The sequence below is a fragment of the Fulmarus glacialis genome, unplaced genomic scaffold (assembly GCF_000690835.1).
Source record: "Fulmarus glacialis isolate BGI_N327 unplaced genomic scaffold, ASM69083v1 scaffold1718, whole genome shotgun sequence".
NCBI classification, from domain to species: domain Eukaryota; kingdom Metazoa; phylum Chordata; class Aves; order Procellariiformes; family Procellariidae; genus Fulmarus; species Fulmarus glacialis.
The window spans coordinates 1-23124 of record NW_009226144.1 but is presented as its reverse complement, the minus strand read 5'-3'; the positions used below and the strand labels follow the sequence as shown (position 1 = coordinate 23124).

Below are 23124 nucleotides of genomic sequence, written 5' to 3'. Positions count from 1 at the left end.
TCAGGTCACCCAGGAGGACAGCAGGAGCTGTAGCAATGGTGGCTGCACGTGCTCCGCGCTGCCAGCCCGAGACTTAGATTTTCATATGGACTTGCTTGTGTGGGGGAATAAAGAGAAGTAGAAACCACCCTGCACCCTGACTTCTGCCGGTGGCAGAAATGCAAGGTGCCTCTTGGAGTGAAAGAGGATGCAGGCAACGACCTGCACTTAAAGAGAGGGATGGACTCTCCATGGCTGCACAGTGAGCTAGGCTAACGAGTCTGGAGAGAGGGGCTGTTTAAACTGAAATGGCTCCTGTGCAGAATTTAGAAGATCTGTGGTGAAATGCTTGGCCTATCAACCAGAGGGGACAGGATGCCACCTGTGGGGTTGCTGTCAAATCTTTGGTTAGCTCTTCCCATCTCTCAGAGCAGATGTTGATTCCTTCTACCTCCAGCGACAGCTCCAGCGACTGCACTTTCTGCAAGGAAAACAACTGAAGATGGGTTTTTTTGGTTTTGTTTTTTAAACAAAATTTGGACTCTCATTTGCATGGCCTGGAGACTGTCCCTCTGCGTGAATGGCTCAAGCAAACCCTCTCCCTTCCAAGTGGTAGTTAAATCCCTTTCTGTCAAGGTGTATTTGTTTCTCACCAGGAATAAGGGAACTCTAACAACAAAATGATTTTTCTATCCCGACTGTGCCCTCCTTTTTAGCTCGCCTGGTGCCCTGAGACAGTGTGAGGAGGCTGGGGGAGATGGGAGGAGAAGAGCAGTGCTTAGAGTTCATGCTTAAGTGATTGATAAATTGCCCACAGTAACTCTGTGACAAGTCAGACTGAGTAAAGATGAATTATGGGTGAAAAAAATTAATATACAGTCAGAGACACAGATGCATAAAATGCAGTTTACCTCACATTTGCTTCTTTGGTTTGTAATTTGATTGATCACTTCAGTTATATGAGCCTGCAAATGTTGGCTCAGTCCCCTGCCAAGTGTTTGAACAAGACTTTAATACTGATGACTGTTTTGTTCAACTCTATTGATTTTCAGGTACTTCGTTTATTCATTTAGACTTCTGGATGCCCATTTTCCCAGAATTAGTATCATATTTGTACTGGCGAAGGGAGTAAAATAAATATAGAGTTATTTGCCCTTATAAGGCAGTATAATGTTCAGGTTTTAATTGCCTTTAAGGTGGCAAATATCAACATGTAGCTGCTTTTTCAGTCAATAGTTCATTTTGTTCTGTTGCTGTGATGTTGCTCTAGTGAGACTGTGTGTCTCAAGGAAGGAAGAGCCCCTGCTTCAGAGGGCTTGCAAACTATCTACATAATGGCAACACTGCAAGCTGAGTAAATGATACGTGCGTTATATTACATACTTCCCTGGTCTCTGACAAATTAGCCCAAATTAATTTTTTTGCCAACCTGCCTGGAGCCATTAGCACTCTGTGATTATTCTAGGAGACTTGGCTCTAATTATGAATAAAAAATATTGCTCCGTTCGCACGGAGCGCAATGCTCTCTGCGCAGAGCTGAAGGAGGAGGGCTTCTAACCTGGGCGAGGGCGGCTCCGTTGCGGGGGCTCCCCGGGGGCTTGGGCGAGGTGGGCTGCCCCGCTGGTGGGCAGTTTCAGGAGCAGACCCCTGATGTTGGTGGGGAAGAGTGAAAGGGGCACTCGTGGATCACCAGCATGGCTGTGCGAGCAGATGTCACTCGTAATGGGGTCCTGTGAGCCCCAAGAGCAAAGCCTGGGCCCGTAGAGGAAAGCGGCCCGTAGAGCAAAGCCTGGGCCAGGGCTGGAAGTGCAGGTAGATGTGCACGCATAGGCTTTCCCACTGCATGTTTCTTGCCCCACGAGAGGTTCTCCTCTACCCTTAGTATGAGGGTAGCAACACTGGGGACTCCTTCAAGTCAAGAGGCAAAATAATACGGCGCATCAGAAGGCTTACCACAGGTAGCTGAAAACTGGGCAGTATCTAAAGCTATAGTAATATGCCTTGTGGTTTAACTACATCAACAGCAGATACTCTAACATTGGCTGCAGCACCGCTCCAAAATGCTGACAGTGGGTACAGGTATCTAAGCTAGCTGGTTTAGGTCGACTGGATACTTTTTTAGTCAAAAAGGTTTATCAGCTCACATGGCGGAGGACTTTCTGCACGAGGTCCTGTGATACAGGAATGTTCCTCTAGCGAGCGAAAAGGGCTGAAATAGGTTGAGGGTTTTTGAGCACTGCCTACCAAGCTCCCCTTCTGGCCCCAGGAGCAAGCAAGTTTGCAGGAGATTACTCTCAGCTTGTCTCTAGATTGTTTTAAGCCAGCTGGCCTGTTCAGTTAAATGGCAATACTTTAATTGATTTTGTTGGGGCCAGAATAATGGCTCAACTTCAGCACTGGAGCCCTGCTGCTGGCAATCGCTTAAACGGTCTGTGTTGAAAGGAGCTTGTACTCTTCTTTCTGCCTTTCAGGGTGCCTCTTCTGCTCCCCCATCACTTTTCTCCTCCAGATTATTAGAGACCTTGTGGCTGCAGATCTTAGCTTAATCTGCAGTAGTAGGATTTTGCTGGGAGTCATCTTATGGCAGCAAAAATATACATATTTACGCTGATGTCATTTTATCTTACCAAAATAAGCTTCATTGCCACAAGCGCTCATGCTGGTTCATGTCCCCTCTATCAGGCTTTCACTGACTTTGTAAAAAGCAAAAGCCACATCCCTCATGGACATTACTGTGTCCAGCCTGCTCTTTGACAAAGTAGGAGCCAACCAATTCTGGCTGGAAAAAAGAAACCCTTTGGGGTTTCATAAAATAAAAATGCTCCCGCTATTTTCTCTCATTCCTCTCTCTCTTTCAGTGAAAATGTGATCTGCTTCCTGGGAGGTGAGGCAGAACCAAACTCCAGGGCAGGAGTGCTTCTGCATTCCTGGTAAGAGCAGGCTGCCAGCCCAAGGTAGACCTTGTGGCTGGGACCCGTTTCCTTCTTTTGAGACCACGGGCTGTAAAGCAAGCATCTGGGAGGCAGGCTAGGTCCTGGGGAGCAAGATGCCCTCCTTTTAGCCTTTCTTTTTGGAAATAGGTAAAATCTACTGAAATGTGAGTTGTTTCTGCTGCAGTCAGAACTGAGCCCTGAAGAAACAGCCTATAGATGAGCGATAGCAGAAGGCACAGTTTGAGCACTAGTTCTTCCTCTTTCACTTGTTTCTCACCATTTCCCCTGCTCCTCTTCATTGGTAGAAAATAAAATGCAAAACCAATACCCAACCAAAAAACCAAACCACCCCAAAAAACCAAACCACACAACCCCAACCTTCCACCAAATAAACCCAAAGAAAACAGGGTGGCATGAGGTTTGCAGGGTGCTGCGTGCAGCTGTGTTGTACCGATGCAGAAGCTGCCCCAGGCAGGACCCCTGAAAACAAGTCTCGGGCGACCCACGGGCACGGTGGCATTTGGGGTGGAAGGCTGGCAGACAAAAGTGTGAGGGCAAGGAAGTGTTGCTCATGGATGCTGACTGTGTTTTGCAGAGGCAAGCTAGAAAAAGTAAATCAAAATGTTTCATCCAGAGCACACAGACTCCAAGTCCAAAAGAAACAAGTGGTGTAAAATTAGCCGAAGTCAGAGTAATTGCCCTGGCAGGAGAAAAGGCCGAGTCAGGCTTCACGTATTTTAGATCTGGGCTTGCAGGGAAGGTCCCTATTTTTCATCCAGAGCACATATTGTTTGGCCTGGCTGTCCTGTGCAATCATAAAGGTTCCCCCTACAGCCTCTGCAGGATGAAAGGTGGAACTTGTAGAACAAATCCCAGTTTTGCCAGTATCGTTTAACAAGCTTTGCAGAGTTTTGGTACCTTGGTATGCATACTCCTAGTAAAAGGATGATGAAAATGAGTTAGAAGGGAAACTTGGAGTGTTTTGTAAATATCTTCTCTCCTGGGAAAGAGCTGGCTAACAAGGGTGATAAATGAGAGAGAATTAGAGTTGGTTCATGCGTTTGCTTATGATGAGAAATAGATCTATTTGCAAAAAATTAATTACTGGGAATATATGCACTCTGTGGAGAGCATTGAAAGAAGGCAGTGAATGAAATCCCAGTGACCCCCCTGCCCTCCGCCCCATCCATGCTGCGGTTATCTTGTGTTCGCCGGGCGGCAGGGCTGTGCCGGTTTGGGCGGATGGGGCTGGCTGCTCCCCAGGGCCTCCGCACACCCTCCAGGCAGCGGCTGCCAGTTCATCCATCAGCTGCTGCAGCCTAGGAAGCCCCTTCCTCGGCGGAGTTTTCATGCCATGGGAAAGAGGGGAGGCTGCTTGCTGGCCGAGTTGTAGCAAGAGAGGTTGTATGGGCTATATGGCCTTCGGTGGCAGCCTTGACATGCTGGTGTCAACCAGGGATTACAGGTGACCCGTGAAACCGAGAGTGTTTTCTCCCGGATGGGTGTTTCAGCTGCCAGTCCTCCGCAGTCCACCCCAGAGTCCTGGCTGAAGTAACTTCTGCAACAGGAGAAGATCTCATCCTTAGCATTTCAGAGAGAGCATTTTCTACATGCGGGAGCAATTCAGCTTTTCCTCCCTTGTTTTCTGCTTTCTATGTGCAATATTGCTTTAGCTGTCTGAAGCGTGCGTTTCTCATGCTCTGTTGCTGAGAGCAAGAAAGGTCTCTCCTCCCCTGCCCTGCAGAAAGGGGTTGATAAATCCTACTTCTCTGGAAATCTTTCATCTATCAAACTCACTTTTAAGCCATTTTCCTCATCTGTCTCTCAAGTTATTTTATTGCAGAAATGACAGCAGCTAGTAACGTACAACATAACTATGGCAAATGCAAGATGCATGTTTGATTTTGGGGACAGCAGTTGCCCAGGGGGAAGAAACTAGGAAACAGTGTCTTGGCTCATTCCTAGCATCTTTCATCTATTTGTGACATACACAGATTTTTATAAGACTATAGACACAATGAATTAAACATATATTAAGCACATATATTAACACGACACATATATTAAAAACCAATAACTTAGAAGTCTGTGTTCCTTGCTGCTTATGCTTATTCTTTTATTCTTCCTTATCCCTTTATATTGTTCACTATAAATTTTTGACCCTTGAATATCACAGTTAATTATTTGCTTTGATCACTGCCTAAATCAATTATAATGACATGCTAAATTTTATCCTCAGTAAAAAACTGTTGATTGCTTTAAATGCAAATATATGCTGCTTTAATATTCCAAGCTGGCATGCCTGATGTTCAGTAAGGTGCCATCACTCGAGGGATATTTTGGTTTTTTCCAAATGCTTTAATACTACCACTTGGCAAAGCATACTTTTTTCTCCCCATGTTGAGTTCCTGTAGCTCTAGCCAGATAAATATAAACTTGTGCTGAACTTTACCTTGGAGCCCTCAGACCCGAGGTGTTAAGCTAGCAGTTATGTCCTTAGGCTAGGCTATAGGAGGGACTGATGGCAGGTCATTGTCAGACAAAACAGTTTGTTCTCGCTAAAAATTTTGATCAGAAACTAAGTGCTAACGTGTTTGTGGTACACCGGATTTTTCTTTCCATTTGAAACATTTTCAAAAGTAATTGATTTTTATCTCGTTTTTTTTAAGTTTTTTTTTTTTTTTACTGATCCTCAAAGCCTACAGAGCAAAAGCAGTTATTCCTTCTGAAAGAGGACAAATGGGCAGTATTTTCAGCCTTCTTCATGCTGAATGCTGAGAGGAAGGACAGAGGCCATCACACAGATACTGCCTCACAGATATGACTGTTTGCAAAGGTGGCCTGATAAATGCCGGACAACATGTGGGAATTATCATCATTGAGATGGAAGAATATTGTCCAAAAGTGAAAATGGAGCAGCAGGGGGGAGCATGCTGGTATTACCCTGCCAAAAGCAAATGCTTTTGCCTGAAGTTTGCACCCAAGTCTGCAAGCTGAGCTCATCTCAGGGGCACTCAGGAACTGGCTGTCTCATGAGCAGGGCACCCATTGTACAAACTTAAATCACCCTCCCAGACCCCTGTGACTGTCTCTTTTTTTTTTTTTTTTTTTTTTAAATTAAAGTGGTGAGATCTTCTTTTCCTATGGGAAGATGTGGCTGAATTTAGAAAGTGCTGATCATCAGAGTTGTTAAACAGTTCTTAAACATTTTGGACTGCATGAGCATACCTGAAGCATCTCCTCACCTCCATGACTGGGAAGAGTCCTTGTGGCAGGAAACCCAGTGTGGTCCTCCTGTGCTGTGATACGGGACAAATTCCTTAAGGCCAGGGGTAAACGCTTAACAGCACGGTGCAGAAACAGTCCCTGCTTACTCCCCATGCCTCAGCATTTAGCCAGGCAGGACCCAGGGCTGTGGACCAGGTCGGCTGCAAAAATGTATTGATTGCGGTTTTTGCAATGGCAGAGCCTTGTGGAAGGCTGGAGAGCAGGACCTCGGCAGTGCTTGGCCGTGGTAAGTGGCCGTCGGTGTGCGATTGACCACAGCCCTGCTGCACCACACACGGCACATCCGTCCTCCTGTTCCCAGCAGTGCCGGTGCCTGTCTGTCACTCACACTCACGGATGGTGCCCTTGCACAAAATTTCCTCTCCTCCTTTGAGAAGCATGTGTGTATTGGGGTATCACCAGTAGTTGACTTCTTTGTTACCCATGGCCTTATGATGGCCAACCTCTTCTCCTTTGATAAGGACGCCTTTCCAAGGTGTTTTGTTGCAATACTTCTCCCACTCTTCTTTTCTATTTAGGTATATGTATTGTGGAGGAATCCCAAAATGCTTCTTCAGCACAAGTTTGCATGTACCCAACAGAAAAACAATCTTGCCACTGTCACCAAGAACTTGCCCTTCAGGGCAGGTATTTCCAGAACAAAAAACTAACCTTCCTAGATCCTAAGCAGGATATTTGCCTTCCAAACTATTCCCTGCTTTGTACCTTCCCATGCACCAGCTGTTCCCCTGCTGGGATGAACCTCAGCTGAGTATAACCCTTATCCATGCAAGACCAAATGTTTCTTTTGCACACTTCTACAGCAAGTCAGACCGACATTGCACAGGTAACCCTCTTTTGGCCATCTAATGGATGAGTTGTTCTTCAGCAGGGGTCACTGGAGAAGTCTGTCCTCCGCAGCTCACACAACGCAGTCAGGATATGAATCTCAGCTCTCCGACTGATCTGGACTTTTCCTTAAGAAATAAATGATGTCCTGGAGCAAAATAAATGAACTCTTGCAAATGGAGTTTCATAGGGGGTGATTGGATAATTGATTGTTAGTCCAATAAAAAGTAACTGATGATGAGTTTGTGGACTCATACATAATTTTTGTGCTGTGACTGATATATTTTAAAAAAAAAGGTAGGAAATGGGGAGAAAAATTGGTAGGATACTGTGAGGTTGATCTGTTTCTTTTTTTTATTTTGTTCTTGCCCTCCTAGGTGGGGCTGAGTACTGCAATAAGAAAAACAAAAAGGATGATGAAGACTTCCAAGGACCTGGTAAGAAATCAGTGTCATTGGGGTGTTTTACACTGTACTTGCATTTTATCAGGAGTGAGTCCTCGCTTATATTATGCCTGATTGTGAATCTACCTAATCAACATTGAACTGAATGTTGACTCACTCCTATCTGGTATAGGATCTGCTCTATCAGGTGACACTGGGTAGAAGGAGAGGGAGATAATAGAAAGGAAATATGAAAGTATGGGGAAAGCAGAAAAAAAACTCATGAAAAATACAGGCTGCTTGCAGAGTAGGGATAACTGTCTGTATCCATCCAAGACATAAATTTATGTCTGAAATTCGTGCAGCAGCTGCGGATCTCATCTATGAGCTCCATAGTTCAGCTTCACACCGAGATGTTTGCTTGTACTAGTCCATGTCATGGTTTAACCCCAGCCGGCAACTAAGCACCACACAGCCACTCACTCACTCCCCCCCAGTGGGGTGGAGGAATCAGAAGAGTGTAAGTGAGAAAACTCGTGGGTTGAGATAAAGACAGTTTAACAGGTAAGGCAAAAGCCGCACACACAAGCAAAGCAAAACAAGGAATTCACTCACTGCTTCCCATCGGCAGGCAGGTGTTCAGCCATCTCCAGGAAAGCAGGGATCCATCACATGTAAGGGTTACTTGGGAAGACAAACGCCATCACTCTGAACGTCCACCCCTTCCTTCTTCCCCCAGCTTTATAAGCTGAGCACAACGTCATATGGTATGGAACATCCCTTTGGTCAGTTGGGGTCAGCTGTCCTGGCTGTGTGCCCTCCCAGCTTCTTGTGCACCCCCAGCCTACCCGCTGGTGGGGTGGTGTGAGGAGCAGAAAAGGCCTTGACTCTGTGTAAGCTCTGCTCAGCAGTAACTAAAACATCCCTGTGTTATCAACACTGTTTCCAGCACAAATCCAAAACATAGCCCCATACTAGCTACTCTATCCCAGCCAAAACCAGCACAGCCCAACTTGCCTTTGGTGGGCCAGCCAGCCTTAAAACAAAATACAAGCAGGTATAGATTTTGTCTAGATTTCTTTACAAAAGCAGGAATTTCCCACTCAGCCTTGCTCTGTGTTTTTCTATCCAGAGAAGCTTCCTTTCTTCCTTCAAACTTCTTGCAGTGTTTATTATTGCCCCTCCTTGTTTCATGCTTCTTCCTTGTCCCTTATCATCCCTGCCTTGCCCTTGTAGCTGTACGTAAGAGGGAGCCTCATGAACCGAGCCACTGCCTCAGAGCACAGTGACTGGACTGTGGGGTTGTCTGAAACTCAAGCAATGGCCTGAATGCAAATTCTAGATATTTTTCTTTTATTTGCGAGAGGCTGCCTTTGCCTCTTAAACTTGAAAACTGGGATTTGAAATCTTTCTGCCTCCTCCAGTTTTCAGATTTATAGAGGATCTCTAAAGGGTAGCAGAGAAGGGAAAGGCAGCTTTTATTCTGCTCGGTTCGCTTATATGAGTCAGCTCAGCCATAGAGTTTGCTTCCAGTTGTCTTCAGGCACTTAATGCAGAGCAAATGTTTTAGCTGTTTGTGAAGAAATTATTGATACTGCTTCTTCCTGAATCCTTACTGTGATGCTACTCACAGAAGTGAAAATTGAGGTGCCTAATTAGCCTTTGGGCAATTACCAAATTGCCAAGCCAGGGAAATAAACAATGTGCTGGAGAGACGGGTCTCAGCTCCCGCAGAACAGCAACCAGCAGGATCTTATTCATTTTCCTTCCTATTCAGTGCTGTGCTACTGATGGCCTGAGACTTCCGCTCAAATTACATGAAATTTCTAATCCCCTTTCCCCGGGTCCAAGTCCTCACATGAACACCTGCAGCGAGTTGCTCTGAGTCAAGGAGGTCCTCTCTGTTAGCCAGAGCCCGGGTGCGGGTGCGGGGATGAAGAGGGATCAGCGTGCAGGTGCTGTCCCTTGGGACACAGGGCTCCTTTGCTCCCTCGCATGTTCTTCCACCCTTGGCATATCGGGCTGTGTCCCTTGCATGGCTGGCCCCATCTAGCCTTCATGGGCCATGCACGCCACATCTTTTCAGGCTCTCCTGGGTAGGGCAGCATGGTTGGCATCAATCTTCGGGTGCAGTGGGGTCTCCTTCCAGCTTGCCTCTACTCTCCCACATCCTCAAAGCTGCCTAATGCCCAGATACCTCTCTCAACCTCCATTGCACCCGTGGCCCCTTCCTGCACCTAGTTGCCCATTTACCAGCAGGAGGGACAAGCAAACTGTGCCCCGGCTAGAAGCAGCAAGGTCATAGTTGGGTTTCTTCAGTCAATGTATTTCTAAACCTACGTAACTGCACAGTACAAGGTCAGCTCAGATTAAAACAAGTATCATGTGGTTGGCTGGCCCTCTCCTGCAGTTATTCCTACCATGTTCCCTGTAATGACCCTTGCTGAAACTTCTTTTAAAGCTAGAAAATTAAAAATAACAACATTTCTAGAGGCATTACTGTATCTCACAACTTCCCCTTCACCCAGATTGCAGTTAATTTCATTTAAAATCCAGAAGAACAATGTAGTAAGGAACACAAAGTAAGATCTCCAGGAGAGAGCACAGCGTGTATCACGCTTGCAGAAGCCCCATATCCCAGGGAAGCAGCATGTGATGAAATAGTAAGAAAATCACCTGCACAATCTGAACGCTGCCAAATCATGGTCTGTTCACCTGCCCAGGCAGATACACGTGCCGGTGAGCAAAGGCCACAGCAGCTGAGGTGCTCTCGCTGCTCGGGGAGAGGGTTGCCTGGCTGAATGTGTGGGTGAGGATCCAGAAACTCCCTGTCTGTGGTGGGACATCTGTGCATCCACACCGGTGGAGAGAGAAAAACATTCACCTGCTCTTTTTTATGCTCTGGCTAATGCTGCACAGAAACATCAAATTATATCTCCTCGTTCTTCCCATATCTGCTATTTTGGTTGCTTTTGCTCCTTTGCATGTTTGGGGAAAGCCTTCTGAAGAGGTTCTTGCAAGTTAGCTGTCCCCATCTTTGCTTGGCAGCTGTGTGTGACTGTGCATATAAAAGAGGTGTGATTATGGCTCTTGGTAATGAGAATGGGAGGTCTGTCTGGCTCCCAGGGGTTCGTATTTACTGGGCATTTCTTAGGATCATTGTGGGTTTGGGAAAAAGAAGAGGTATTTTCCAGATGTAGAGATGCAGTGAAAGTGGCTACAACCCAAAAAAATCTAATAAATGTCTCCATTCATTAAAAGTAGTGAGCCATCTGTGAGCGACTGGCTTAAACCAAACACCAACAAGCATTAGGGGTTCATTATTATTCTTTTTTGTAAAACCAATTAAAATAATTACAGAAATGTCATTAGGGAATGTTAACGGGCAATGAATAAAATATTGGTGTTATCAATCACTGTGAACACCTCTAGCACTAACTTTTCTTATGGGTGGAAAAGATACTAAGAGGCATCTTTGAGCAATAGCAGTGAAAGAATGACAGAGTCATGGCTGTAGCATTTAATGAGAGCAAGCACCGTGCGTACAATCCTGTCATGACTACATGGTCCCTGCAAATCACAGCCTGGCAGTGGGAGAAGTGGGAAGCCATGGAGGGAGCCAAAAGGGAATTGCAAGGCAAAGGGGAGCATGAACCAGTCTCCTGCCCACCCACTCATGTTACGCAGGGGCAAGTAACCCATCTCCTCGCAAAAACACATACTGCAATCGTAGCCTGGCTCTGCTGGGAAGGACCCTGTAGTGCCTGCTCACTTGTGCGCTCTCTCACCTACACATGCAAAGGTTATCCCGTTTTTTAACCCTGTGCTCCTTGCTGCCTTTTGAGAGTAGACCAAGATACCCTCAAAGAGCAGATGAGCTGCTCTCCTGCACACCCCCAAGCAGAGCCGAAGCATTACGTCCGGACCTCACTGTCCCACGTGCCGTGGGGATGCATGGAGGCTGGGGAGCCAGAGGCTGCTGTGCTCTGGGGCGCTGCTGCAGCTGGTCCTCAAAGCCCAACTCAACATCGCCCATACCACTTCCAAGGGCACCATCATGCCAACCATTCCCACCAAAGTTAGGCAATTTGGGGGGCTGCAGGATAGTCTTCCTTTGAAACTAACAGAGATCCAGTCAGCAACAATTTTCAAACGACTAGCTGAGAAAAAGCCAGGAAAGATTTTATTTGACTTACAGCAAAGGGTAGACTTTAAATGCAGCCTGCGAGCACAATGAAAGAAGGTTTTTATTTATGTATTTATTTCTTGCAAGTTTGTCTTTCTGGTGCAGTTTTGGCTCCAGACGCCCTAACTTCAAAGGCTTTGCATGCTGTGACTTAGGCTGAAGTGAAAAGCCGACAGCTCAAATGAAGACGCTGCAAATCTTAGCCTGATGGAAAGTTTTAAGAGCCTCTAGTGCTTTTGTAGGCAGTGCTGGGATTAGTCCTATATGGAGGAGATGGGGGAAGTGGTTTCTTTCCTCTTTCCAGGAAGGCGTACATAGGTTTGCAAAGCTCTCTGAGAAAAGCTGGCATCCTGCTTACGCACCTCTCATGCTCTCTGCCTACTGGCCATACACGCGTGTGCACACACAGAGAGCAAAGAGGAGCTCTGCATCCCTGCCGTGCTGCAGGACGTAGCCCCGAGGCTACAGAGAGCTTAAATACAGAGGTGCAGAGGGACGGGGAAGAGCGCAGGGCAGTTGGAGCCATGGCAGTGGGACAAGGTTGGTCTTTCAGCTCAAGGAAAGGCCCCACTCCCTGGCTGCTTTTGGCCATTTCTATCCACTTCTTCTCTGGTTGTGTTCTGGTTTCTCCTTTGACTCCACCAACACTCCCTCCGCTTCATGGTCCCCTCCAAACCGGTGCGACTCCAGCCTTGTCATTTGAGTGTGTTGGACAGAGCTGAAGAGAGTTAATTGGTGGGGGTTTTTTTGCAGATTTCTTGTCTCTTAGACTTTCCTCCTTTTTTTCTCCTTTGATTTCTCTATTGCATCCTTCAGAAAGTGCACTGTTACAGCTCCACCTCCACTGCAGGTCTCCCCCAGAAGGTACCAATCTTTTTCATCTTCACCTTACTGCTTGGTCACTTCAGCCACCAGTGCAAATGTCAACTACCGTCTTTGTACTCGGGGATCTATCCCCTCTTCACTACCCCAGCCCTCCTCTCCACATGGAGATCCTGGCCATGACATATTGCTGTGGCTGACCTCCTGCTCTGGGCAGCGCAAGACCCTCATCTCCATCACCCCTTGTTATCTGTCTAAGCAAACACCTTCTTGCCTTCCCTGGAGCTGCAGGGCAATGCCCTACGCACCGCGGCACCACTGCCTCACTGCCCTGCAGTGCTGCCTCAAAGTTCTCCTTTGTCATTCAGAGCTTTATATGCTGGGGTTACTGCCCCTCATGGTGATTAATAGCTTTTCATTGTCCTCTCCTGAGCTGTATCCAACCTTTATCTTCTGTTTTATGTTAGATTTGGGTTGTAATCTCATTAGGGCAAGGACCATCTTTTTTTTTTTTTTTTTCTGTGTATATGAAGTGTGTAACACAAGGGATTTGGTCTAAAGACAGAGCTCTTAAGTGCTATGGCCATATAAATAATTACCCTTCTTTGCATAAAGTTATGAGTATGCCTGTCTGCTCATCTGCTCCATATTTACATGCTGAATGCAGCCTTAGTGAATACAGTTAATTAGACTGTGAACCAACTAGCCCTCTGTATTTATAAACTACTTGAATGCCCTCAGTGTTTAAAGACCACCTGAACTTACAGTGAAGCCACATGAGCAGCACGTTTGTGGGATTGATTGCCGATGCAGCGCAATGTTTCTGTAACTTGAACATTCATTAGGAAGGTCTCTTTTGGCTTCTGAAGCCTCCTGGCTACTTGGAACCTCAACTGGATTGGCCAACTAATGTTGAAAGAGTTTATCCTGCAGCAGCCGTCTTTTACAGCTTGCAGGTCTGGCCAAGATAAAATCTAGTTATGAGATTTCCAGGTAAAAATCTCATTAAAAAATCAAGGGCTTTCTATGCCCATGCTGGATCCTCCCATTTCACCTCTCTTTGGGGTTGTTCCTGATCTTTGGCTTATCCATCCCTTCCCGAGCGTGCAGAAACCAGCCTCATGGCCCACAATGTGTTGCTTTCACTAGTTTCACACTAAGTGTCAGATACCATCATGTTTATCAAACATGAGAACAGTAATTTTTACAAAGAATGAAAAAAAACTTGGGTACATGAGAGGAGACAGGAGAGTTTCACAGAAGTTTCTTCATTCCTTTTTAATTTTACAGCTCTTTGAAAGCAGGAGTAGTTGGTTTGTAAAATATTCAGTGGAAATCCTTAAGTTGACTGCTGCGTCAGGCCTAAATTCTCTGGAATGTAGCATCCTTAATAGCGTCATTGGAGTTTCAGATGTTTCTAGGCAGAAAATACATGATTCAGCTCTGGACTTTACTGACACTGAATATCCCAAGCCACGCCGGCTCTATGAACTAATGCATCCATCTTCTTTTATTTTCTTCCTCTCCAGAAAAGCTTCACGGGATTCTCAAGTGTATGTGCATTTCCTCTTCTGGCTAACCTGTGTGAGAAGATTAAATAGTATGTATAAAGTTTTCAGTCCTTAACCAGAAACAGAATACGGTACATTTGTTTCTTTCAAAAATCATCCTCAAGTTAACAAAACTTCCTATACTTTACTTCTGTTGGTTTCCTTCATAAATCCACTGTCCAGGTAGCATAGAGGGAGGTTGCACAGAGTCCAGGTAAGTAAGATTCCTCAGAGGGATCCCTGTGCTTTTTCAGTACTTAAAATATTTGCATAATTTTAGCAGGTCCCAGAGGTCAAATAAACGACACACACAAAGATATGACACCTAGAGGGAGCAGTCAATTTTCTCCTGAGATTTCCTGAGCCCAGGAGACTTCTCCATTTAATTTGTTCACCCAGTTGTGGTGCCCATGGCTGAGCGCAGGAAGGCCACCAGCACCTATATAACTCTGTAAAGAACATGAATTAAGTGGCAGTTGCAAAGTGTAGGAGAATCTCAAGGTATTTAAGAAAGTCAGGTGGATGGCAGACAGGAAAAACAACTTATGACAGTGCTGACTTTGAGTCAGTTTCTGAGAAAGGCGCGGACATCAGCTGGCCTATTACTTCTAAAACATTTGTCAATGTACTCCAATGAGTTAGAGTCAAGCAAATCTAAGAATAAATCAGTATTATCAGCAGTATATTTTGACTGATTTGACTGCCAAGACTAACTTGCTCACCTATTTCTGCTCATTTAATTGAAACTGCAAATATCAGGAGTTTATTGGGAATGGATTGATTAACATGAAACATCTTGTAAGTGACTTTGAAATCTAAGTCAGGAACAAATAGTCTGAGTTTGAGCCCTGTGAGTTCAGACAGTGGAAGCAGGAATCAAATTGTATGTCATATGTTGGGTCAAATGTGTTCAACTCTTCTGATCTCTCTCGCATGCACTCTCACTCTCTTTGGTTTTTTCTTTCTTCTTTCTGTAGCTAAAAAAACATGTTTGGCAGTTGGACTTTTTTAGCTCGTCTGGATCTGTGCCAGTTCCTCACAACTGAACCTTACTGCAGAGAAGAAGTAGCCCAAAGCAGCACGTGGAAATTATTGATTACAGACAGAATAAGGGTTACAAGCCTCACCAGGAGCGCATGTCACCTGTCTCCTCTGTACTTTTTCTTATCCTGATGCTCATGCAGTCTGAGGAATCCACCCTTATTGCACCTATTTGCTCTCTGAGCCAGGTTCAACATTTCTTATGAGTTCAAGCGGTTAGAAAAACTGGGAAAGAAAACTTTCCAAGGAAAAGCTGACTAGCATATCATTCAAAAAGTGCTGCCTGCTGAGCCAAATATGAAAGGCTGCTCAATGTAGGTGAGCTAAGCTGTGTCCTGTAGCCAAAGAGAGGTGCCACACTCGGGCAGCACCATGTGAAGGCTAGCACACGTCCAAGCTAAAAAGGAAGGGGCACAGAGCTGACACCATCATTTTAACACCTGCTTCAGGCACTGCTAAAACCTATATGGTTGCTGGAAACAAAAGTCACAATGGAAAAAAAAAAGGTTAATGTAATTAAGCACTGTGGGGGACCACTGAGGGCTCAGGTCTCCATTGCTCAAATCAAGGTAAAGTACTTTTCTCAAATATGTTTGAGCATGGCCAGAAGTTTGTGGGACTAGATACAGAAATTGCAAAATGAGGCTGGGATCCTCAGATAAAGCATAAGGCCACCTGTGAATTCAGTGTGTATGGTCCTCCTTTTACCCTATAAAATAAGAATATTATTTTGTGTGTGTAGCTGCAGCCTGGTATGCAAACTGCAAGTCTTCTAGACTGAACACAACAGGAGAGGGACAGTGTAAAGACTTGAGGTATGAATATGAGAAAGGGTATTTGTCATTTGTTTTTAACAAAAGGAGGTTAGTCTCCATCAGCATGAGGCCCCATTCTGCAGTTCTTTCCCAGGTAGAAGGGCTTCCATTAATATTTCATATCTGGCAGATTTGCAAGATCTGCCAGGCTGAGTGTAGTATTTATTTCAAAAAAATTTTACTTTTTACCACAGCTTTGATGTCCTAGTTTGTTTTAGAGACTGAAGGTTCGACATTGCAGCCATACAAGAGTCCATCAGCCTCACCTCCAGAGCTCAGTCAGCAGACATTGAAAGAAATCAGAATTTGCTCCTTCAGACAGAATCACTTTGCTGAAGTACAAGCACAGAGCTAAAACTGAATACAGAGCCGTGAACCACATGCCAGCTATCATCTATTCTGTATGCTTTACCGTGTTTTTTTTCTTTCTGAATAGGTTCCCTTCCATATGTTAACACTGCGTTTGTTGGTTTTGTTTTTTACAGTGTTATAAGAAATAAGCTGCCTTTTGAAGATTTTGATGGAGATAAATTTAGTACTTTTCCAGTAAGCAAAGCCTTTCCTTTGGTACAGTAATCCCTTGATAATGAGAATGTCTATGGGATTCCTCCTACTTTCTGCAAAGTCTTATTCATTCATGTGAAAATAGGTATAGGAATGAAGTGAATGGAGGGGTTTTTTGTCGTAAGAGGTGGGGTTTTTTTCTGGATGAAAAAACAATCATTCATTTATGCCACCTGGGGAGATGCACACATAAAGCTGTGCTCCCTGCAGAAGCAAATTGCTCTGCTGCTGAGTGGTCTGTTTACTGAATTAATAAGAGGTGAAGTGAAGTCATATAAAAAAACAAATTAAATTGCCAGCTTGTCTTATTTCTGCACCAAAGTGCGCAACGTGTCATTTATTAAAGCTTAGCAAAGGGACACTGGAATACAACCCATTTACTGGGCTTTATTCCTACACCTTGAGTTAGATTCTCATTTTAGATATTTTAAATTAAAAGTGCAAGAGTAACAATGACCATCCTATCTGTGTGCTTCTCCTGGCTTTTAGACATTGAGGGGCTATCACTGGCGAGGCAGAGACTGCAATGACAAAAACACCACCGTGTACCCTGGCAGACGGTAAAGCTTTTGATTATTTTAAAAGCTTCCTAATAATTGTGGCTTCTTGAAGAACGAGCTCCATATTTGGTTTTGACCATACTCTAAGAGAGCACGTCACTGCTCGTTGCTTGATTTCACTGTGATGGAGACAAGAGGGGATGATCGAGCCCAGGGATGGGGAGCATTAGCTGAGGTGATGCACAGGTTTCTTTCCTTTCTCTGAAGCTTCTGCAGCCAAAATTGGTCAGACAGACCAGAGGTGGGGAGGGAAACCAAGCGATTGAGGCTTACAAGCCTTATGCCACTTGAGTTGATGTGGGTTGTGCCTGCTTTAGGGAGCAGCAGGGTGGGAGGGCAAAACAGTGGTATTCGTGACTGGCTGCTGAGCTCCAGCATCCAATCCTCACGTTACATTGGTGGGAAAGTAGAGCTAAATATGTGCCCTTCTAAGTGAATATCTTCTAGGTGAATACTTCCCAGCTGCCTGAGCATGGACTTCCATGCACACCTGAAACAGAGAGCACAGCCGGTCGTAACAGCATGGCTTTGGTCCCTTGCTCTTGCTATTTTATCCTATGCTCAAAGTATTCTTTCAAAAATAGAGCTCTCCTCTGCCATGCGTTTGTTAAGAAGTTGTTAACCAGGACTGCTTTTAAAGCCTAGGCATTAACTAGCTTGTGACTAGATAAGCTGAGTTTAAGGGTGTGGGCTTGGAAGAATCATGTGCCAGCAGCCTGGGCAGCACACCTGCATTAGCAGAAGTGGGCTTACAGGGTCCCTGTGTAGTGCTGGACTGAATAGATGGAGTCTCCCTGTAAAAGAGGCCTGAGCTAATTAATCCGTGTTATGGGCCAGAGCAAATCCTCCTTACCCCACACCGGATGTGGAGTGAGGGGCTTGGTGGATTTCAGTGAACACTTAAAAGCAAGGAAAAGGGCAAGGGAAAAGGGTCTGTCTTCTGCAAAAATCATCCCCTTTCATTTCACCTAAGTGAATATGCAGGCTAAAAGGGTAAGTTTCATTCAGCAACTTCCAGTATTAACTTTATATTAATGTTGCATTTTGCTAGGAAAAATTGCATCTCCTGGACTCAAAGGGGGAAAAAACCTTTCTAATTATTTTATATTCTTAGTGAAAAATGGCATAAAGGATCTGATTTCCTCAAAAGCCCCTTTTGCTTTATTTTCTGTAACACTGTATATCCTTTTGTAACTCTGTTTTAGTCCTGATAATTGGGATGTGAAAAGTGACTCTAACTGCAATGGCATATGGGTAAGTAAATGAAGTTGCAACTTACACTTCCCTCCTGATTGCTGCTTCTCTTTTTACCACCTTTTGAATCAGTCTGCAAATGTTTCTTTTTTATTTATTCTGGTCTATTAACTGATTTGAAATACTCCTATTTATTTACTGCCTTTGATATTCCAAGTAATAAAACTGTGTTTATTAAAAACTAAGGAAACATAGGGGAAGCAGTTACAAACGAAGCTTGTTTATTGACGCTTATGATTATTTAAATTATAGCTATTATAATTAATTTAAATGTACATATACTTATTAAAATAATGTAATGGAAAGCATCATTATTATGATGCAGTGCTTCCTGCGGGCAAACATTCAAGAAGAACTAAATTCTCAGCCTCATTTTTGCACTGCCATTTTTCAGGCACTAGATATATACTATCATCTGCCCCTTCCCTCCTCCAACAGGGCGTGGATCCAAAAGACGGAATTCCCTATGAGGAGAAATTCTGCAAAGGTAAATCTTTACAGTCAACACAAGAAACAATGTGTCTTTTGTATTCATTTCATAAATATTTTAATATTTTCATGGCCATTGCCAGTGTAGGGGAAAGACAACGGGCTTTACAACTTCATGAGAATGGCAAAATGGCAAAATCTTGTTTTTTTTTTTTTTAATCTTGACGATGGGCAAAAATGAAATGTGAAAAGCACAGGCTGCTGGTAATTTCCTGTTAAAAGCCAGCTCAGTTATTAATTCGAAATACATAGATCAGGGACAGCAGCAAATGGAGATGTCACCTCTGCATCTCCTATGGTGCCTGAAGCCTAACCCAGAGGAATGGCCCTGGGGTTCAGGAGAGCAGTTTAACGTCTGCGTTTGTCCAGTTTGACCCGTTGCAATACCGGGTCAATGCAAATACTGGCAATCATGCTAATACTTTTCCAGAGAAGGCCTTAAAGAGGTGAAGTGATGGCATCAGCTGATCTCCCCGACAGCAGCGTGGGTGCCTGTGTATACACACATGCACAAATAACACCCTTACTAAACAGCCATGACTACAGCTGCTGCTCACCTTGCCTTACATTTAAATCAGCATCCTGGGGATGAACCATTGCCTGGCAAGACTTTGCAACATTTTTAGATGAAAGGCAACCTACAAATGCTAAGTAACATTAATTATAAACCAGCCAGATTGTTCTAGCAGAAATATTCGTATGAGTAGCACATCCACCATCCAGTTCTGTTATAAGGAGCTTTGAGCAATTTCCTGAGTAATCCGATTTCCCTAAATGTTTAAGTACTTTTTAATGCATATTCTATGGGTAGTAAAAATAAATGTTGGCTGCACAGCAGAGCCTCTGCCGAAATAACACATCCATTCTTGAATACAACCAGGATTTTTTCTGATTACAAGACCTCTCCCTGTTTTTCATGCCCAGTACCTGGTTGTTTCTCTAGAGTTGTTGGCACACGTCTGTTAGTCAGTTTTTGCTGCAGATGGAGCGAAAATCCCACTGCAGAGACTGAACATTTCAGCCACGTGAAGGGTGGCATAGCCAGTCACCCCGTGGCTCCATCAGCTGCCATTGCTGTTGCTGTATAAGGGTTGCTCTCCATCCTCTGTTTCGGTTTGCTCTTTCTGCTCATGCGACTAATAAAATGCATTAATTAGGTGCTGACTCGCAAGGGGTCGTGCTGTTGGGAGACTCAGCTGGTGCTCACTTCCACATCCCTCCTGAGTGGATGACTGTCACGCAGATGTCAGCGGTGAGAAATCGTGTTCGGGTTGCTGAAACCGTTCCGCCATGGGTTGCCATTTGCTTTCTCCCCTGTGCTGCAGGTTGCCAAAGGGGAACAAGTGCAAAATGCCTCATTGCACTGGAATTTATAGTCACGGTCTCACGTGTGTCAGTGCCCTCCCGCAGCTGCTCTTCTAAAGATAAAAAGGCATAGCCCTGCGCTACCGCTACTCCTCCGACATCTGTGCAATTGAGTCAGGGAAGAGATTGGCTTTGGTGGCCCAGTGCTGTGCCAGAGACATAAACCAGGACATTTGGCTTTCCACGCCTGTGCCTGCGGCTCAGGGAGACCCGTGCTGTATGTGGGATCAGTCTTGCCATTAGCGGGCTTGTTGGTATGGCTCCTTGCTCTGCTAGTGTTGCAGAAGTGACCCTGCTGACAGTCCAGGAACTTCTGTTTTAGGCATCTGGCTTTGGAATGACATGTCCTGGATTGTTTTCCCTCATCTGTGGCGTATGTGAAATAGGTCTAGTAACTCCAGTGCTCAGGCTCTGAGGCTTGTTGAACAAATAGGTTCTGCAGGTGTTCGAGGATCATCCAAGGGTTTATAATGGACTTGTCCTAAAGGGAAGAGTTTCTGTAGTGTCCGTAAAATATCACTACCACACTGATGTCTATCTTTGGGCAGTATCCCAGCATTTCCCATTTTCAAACAACAACAAAATGCCCCTGACTGTGAATTATGCTGAGCCTCAGCTGTTGCAGTTCACTGGTGTGGAATGAAATAATTGAGGGGAAAAGATCATTCCAGCCAACTGCAATTGGGGGGTGGAGATGAGATAAACGTGTGGGTATGCTCCTGTCCTTCGCTGTTGTTTACTGGTGTGGAATGAAATAATTGAGGGGAAAAGATCATTCCAGCCAACTGCAATTGGGGGGTGGAGATAAATGTGTGGGTATGCTCCTGTCCTTCACTGTTGTTTCCTATCCTGAGCCAGTGTCTCTCCCTAGCCAGGGAGGACTGTGCATTCTCCTTCTCTGCACAAGGGTCTGTTGCATGGGGGTGAGCAGATAGATCGTTATTGCCTGTGTTCGCTGGTGAAAACCTGCTACTCCTCCACTGGCTTCTGTAGAAGAAGGATATGGACATTTTCTGGAGAACAATCTTATGTCAAAATGTCGGTAGTTACAGCACTGTTGGAGGTCTCAGAGTTTTGTGTATTTTCCCACTTTTGTTCCCAGAGCTGAGCTGATTCAAATGTTGCAGATTAGCAGTTGTTTTTCTTTGTTAAACGTTTATGAGCAACGATTAGACAAATGACACTGATGACAGAGTTAATGATGAGCATAATAAATTAGCGCTAATGATAATTGAGATTATCTTGTCTAATAAAGATGGTAATAATACTGATGGTGATGATGATTCTGGCAGTAACGCTGGTAGCAGAGCCTTGTAGGCAAGAATAGTTTTAGACTATGTCAGCATTTTATTATCACTGTAATGAAGGTTTAGAAAGCATTTCTCTTGCTTGAAGCTTGCTGGTCCACTAGCTGGATGGGTCGAGGGCTGGTAACGGCATGCAGAGGCAGAAGCTTTAAGGTCGGGAGCTGGAGTGCAGATAATACAGTGAGTTTTGATGGCACCTTGTTACTGTCTGATGGGCGTAGAGCAACTTGCATGGGAAGGGAACTGGTGCTCTCTGTGTAAGACCCAACAAATATACGCTTTCAGTGCTCAACTCCGTCTGGCCAGCGTGTGGGGAAGATCAAGGACTGGTTGGAAAGGGAGAAGTGGGCTGCTTTCCTTTGCAGAAAGGGTGACTTCAGGTTAGAGCTGCTGCCCTGTACTGGGGCAAGGAGGGCAAAGAGGGATGTGTTCACTTGCTGGCCTTTCGTAGTCACTCCACTCACAGTACATAAAATAAAAAGAGTATGAGTAAGTAAAAAAGAAGCCTGGACTTCACACACAGATCCAGAGCCACCGCAAGCCATTCCCAGGAGAGATGTCTCTCATGCACCAGTACAAGGCACCAGGGCTGGCGTCTGTTCTGAGCCCAGTAAGAAAGGGACGCATTAAGATATTGCTTAAAATACCACTTATTGGAGCTAGCAGAAGAAAGTAAAAGAGGGTAGTATAGATAACCTTACTTCCCTTCAGACGCTGGACACCCCAAGCTGGGCAGCATCAGACAAACCTCTGACAGGGGTACGGCATGGTATGTTGGTAACGTAGAGGAACTTGGAAAAGTCAGTTAGAGCTACTCAGGACAGAACAGGGCTGGGCTAATTACCTTGCAGGAAATGCAGCCCTCCTACAGCTAGCTGAGCTCTACGGTAGTGCACTGCACAGCTGCCCAGGTGTCTAGGGTACGTGAGATTCGGCATAGGAAAGAACAGGTTCTTTTCTACGACTATTTGCAAGCTTTCCTACTGACCTGGCAAAAATACAGCAGTTAAATACTAATGCAGAGATAGAGAGAGTTCAGTCGTATAAAAAAACTAGTATCTATGATTAAACTCTAGCAATAGTAAAAAGTTATTTAATTTGCAGCTCACCTTAAGTAGGAAAGGTGTCGCCTGAGCTCAAAAGCGCTAGCAAAAAAAATACTGAGCTAATTTAAACTTTGTCACTGCCTCTTCCTCTTGCTTGTCCTCTGTATCTTGCTTTCTGTGTGTGGAATAGCAGTAACAGCAATTTAGCTGCCTCAGAGTTGTGAAGATGCAGTACTGTTGTCTCTTGTATAGTATTAAATACCACTGGCAAATATCCTTCATCTGTAGGTTTAATTAACAAATTAACCGGCTTCAATCCTTTTTCAGTGCAAGGCCTTCCTCAAGGAGAATTTCTTAGCACATCCAGGGGTAGTTTTTTCACCAGAGAGAGTGCAGAAAGTCTATGTCCTAATCTCACAGAAAATATCCTTAATCTGGGACCACAGCAAGATTTTGAAGTTAGGGCTCTGAGAGCCTCGTGTACGCTGTTCCCCCGTGCTGTCAAACTCAAGACACTTCACTTTGACTCTGTCAAAATTTCTTTGATAAGACGCATGGAAAAAATAGTTTATCAAATGGTTTTCGCTACAGTCAATACTAGAGTCAGTTCAAAGCTTTAATTTCCATTTCAATGGAATCTCAACCCTCTACATGGAATTCCAAATAGGACTTCTCCCCCCATCCTCATTTTTATCATGTGTACAAGGAAAAAGT

General features: G+C 44.8%; 1 protein-coding gene across 1 annotated transcript in view; it reads left to right on the top strand.

Moving 5' to 3' along the window:
- The window catches only part of LOC104080337 (acyloxyacyl hydrolase-like), a gene marked incomplete at its 3' end in the record, with an annotated part of 42269 nt that extends 22325 nt beyond the window's left edge, over nucleotides 1–19944 (top strand). The window contains exons 5-11 of the mRNA XM_009582697.1: nucleotides 7406–7465; nucleotides 13949–14019; nucleotides 16311–16371; nucleotides 16879–16949; nucleotides 18155–18203; nucleotides 18642–18690; nucleotides 19850–19944. Coding sequence (XP_009580992.1) covers nucleotides 7406–7465; nucleotides 13949–14019; nucleotides 16311–16371; nucleotides 16879–16949; nucleotides 18155–18203; nucleotides 18642–18690; nucleotides 19850–19944 — 456 coding nt within the window. The remainder of the gene's footprint in view (nucleotides 1–7405; nucleotides 7466–13948; nucleotides 14020–16310; nucleotides 16372–16878; nucleotides 16950–18154; nucleotides 18204–18641; nucleotides 18691–19849) is intronic.
- Nucleotides 19945–23124: the final 3180 nt, after the last annotated feature.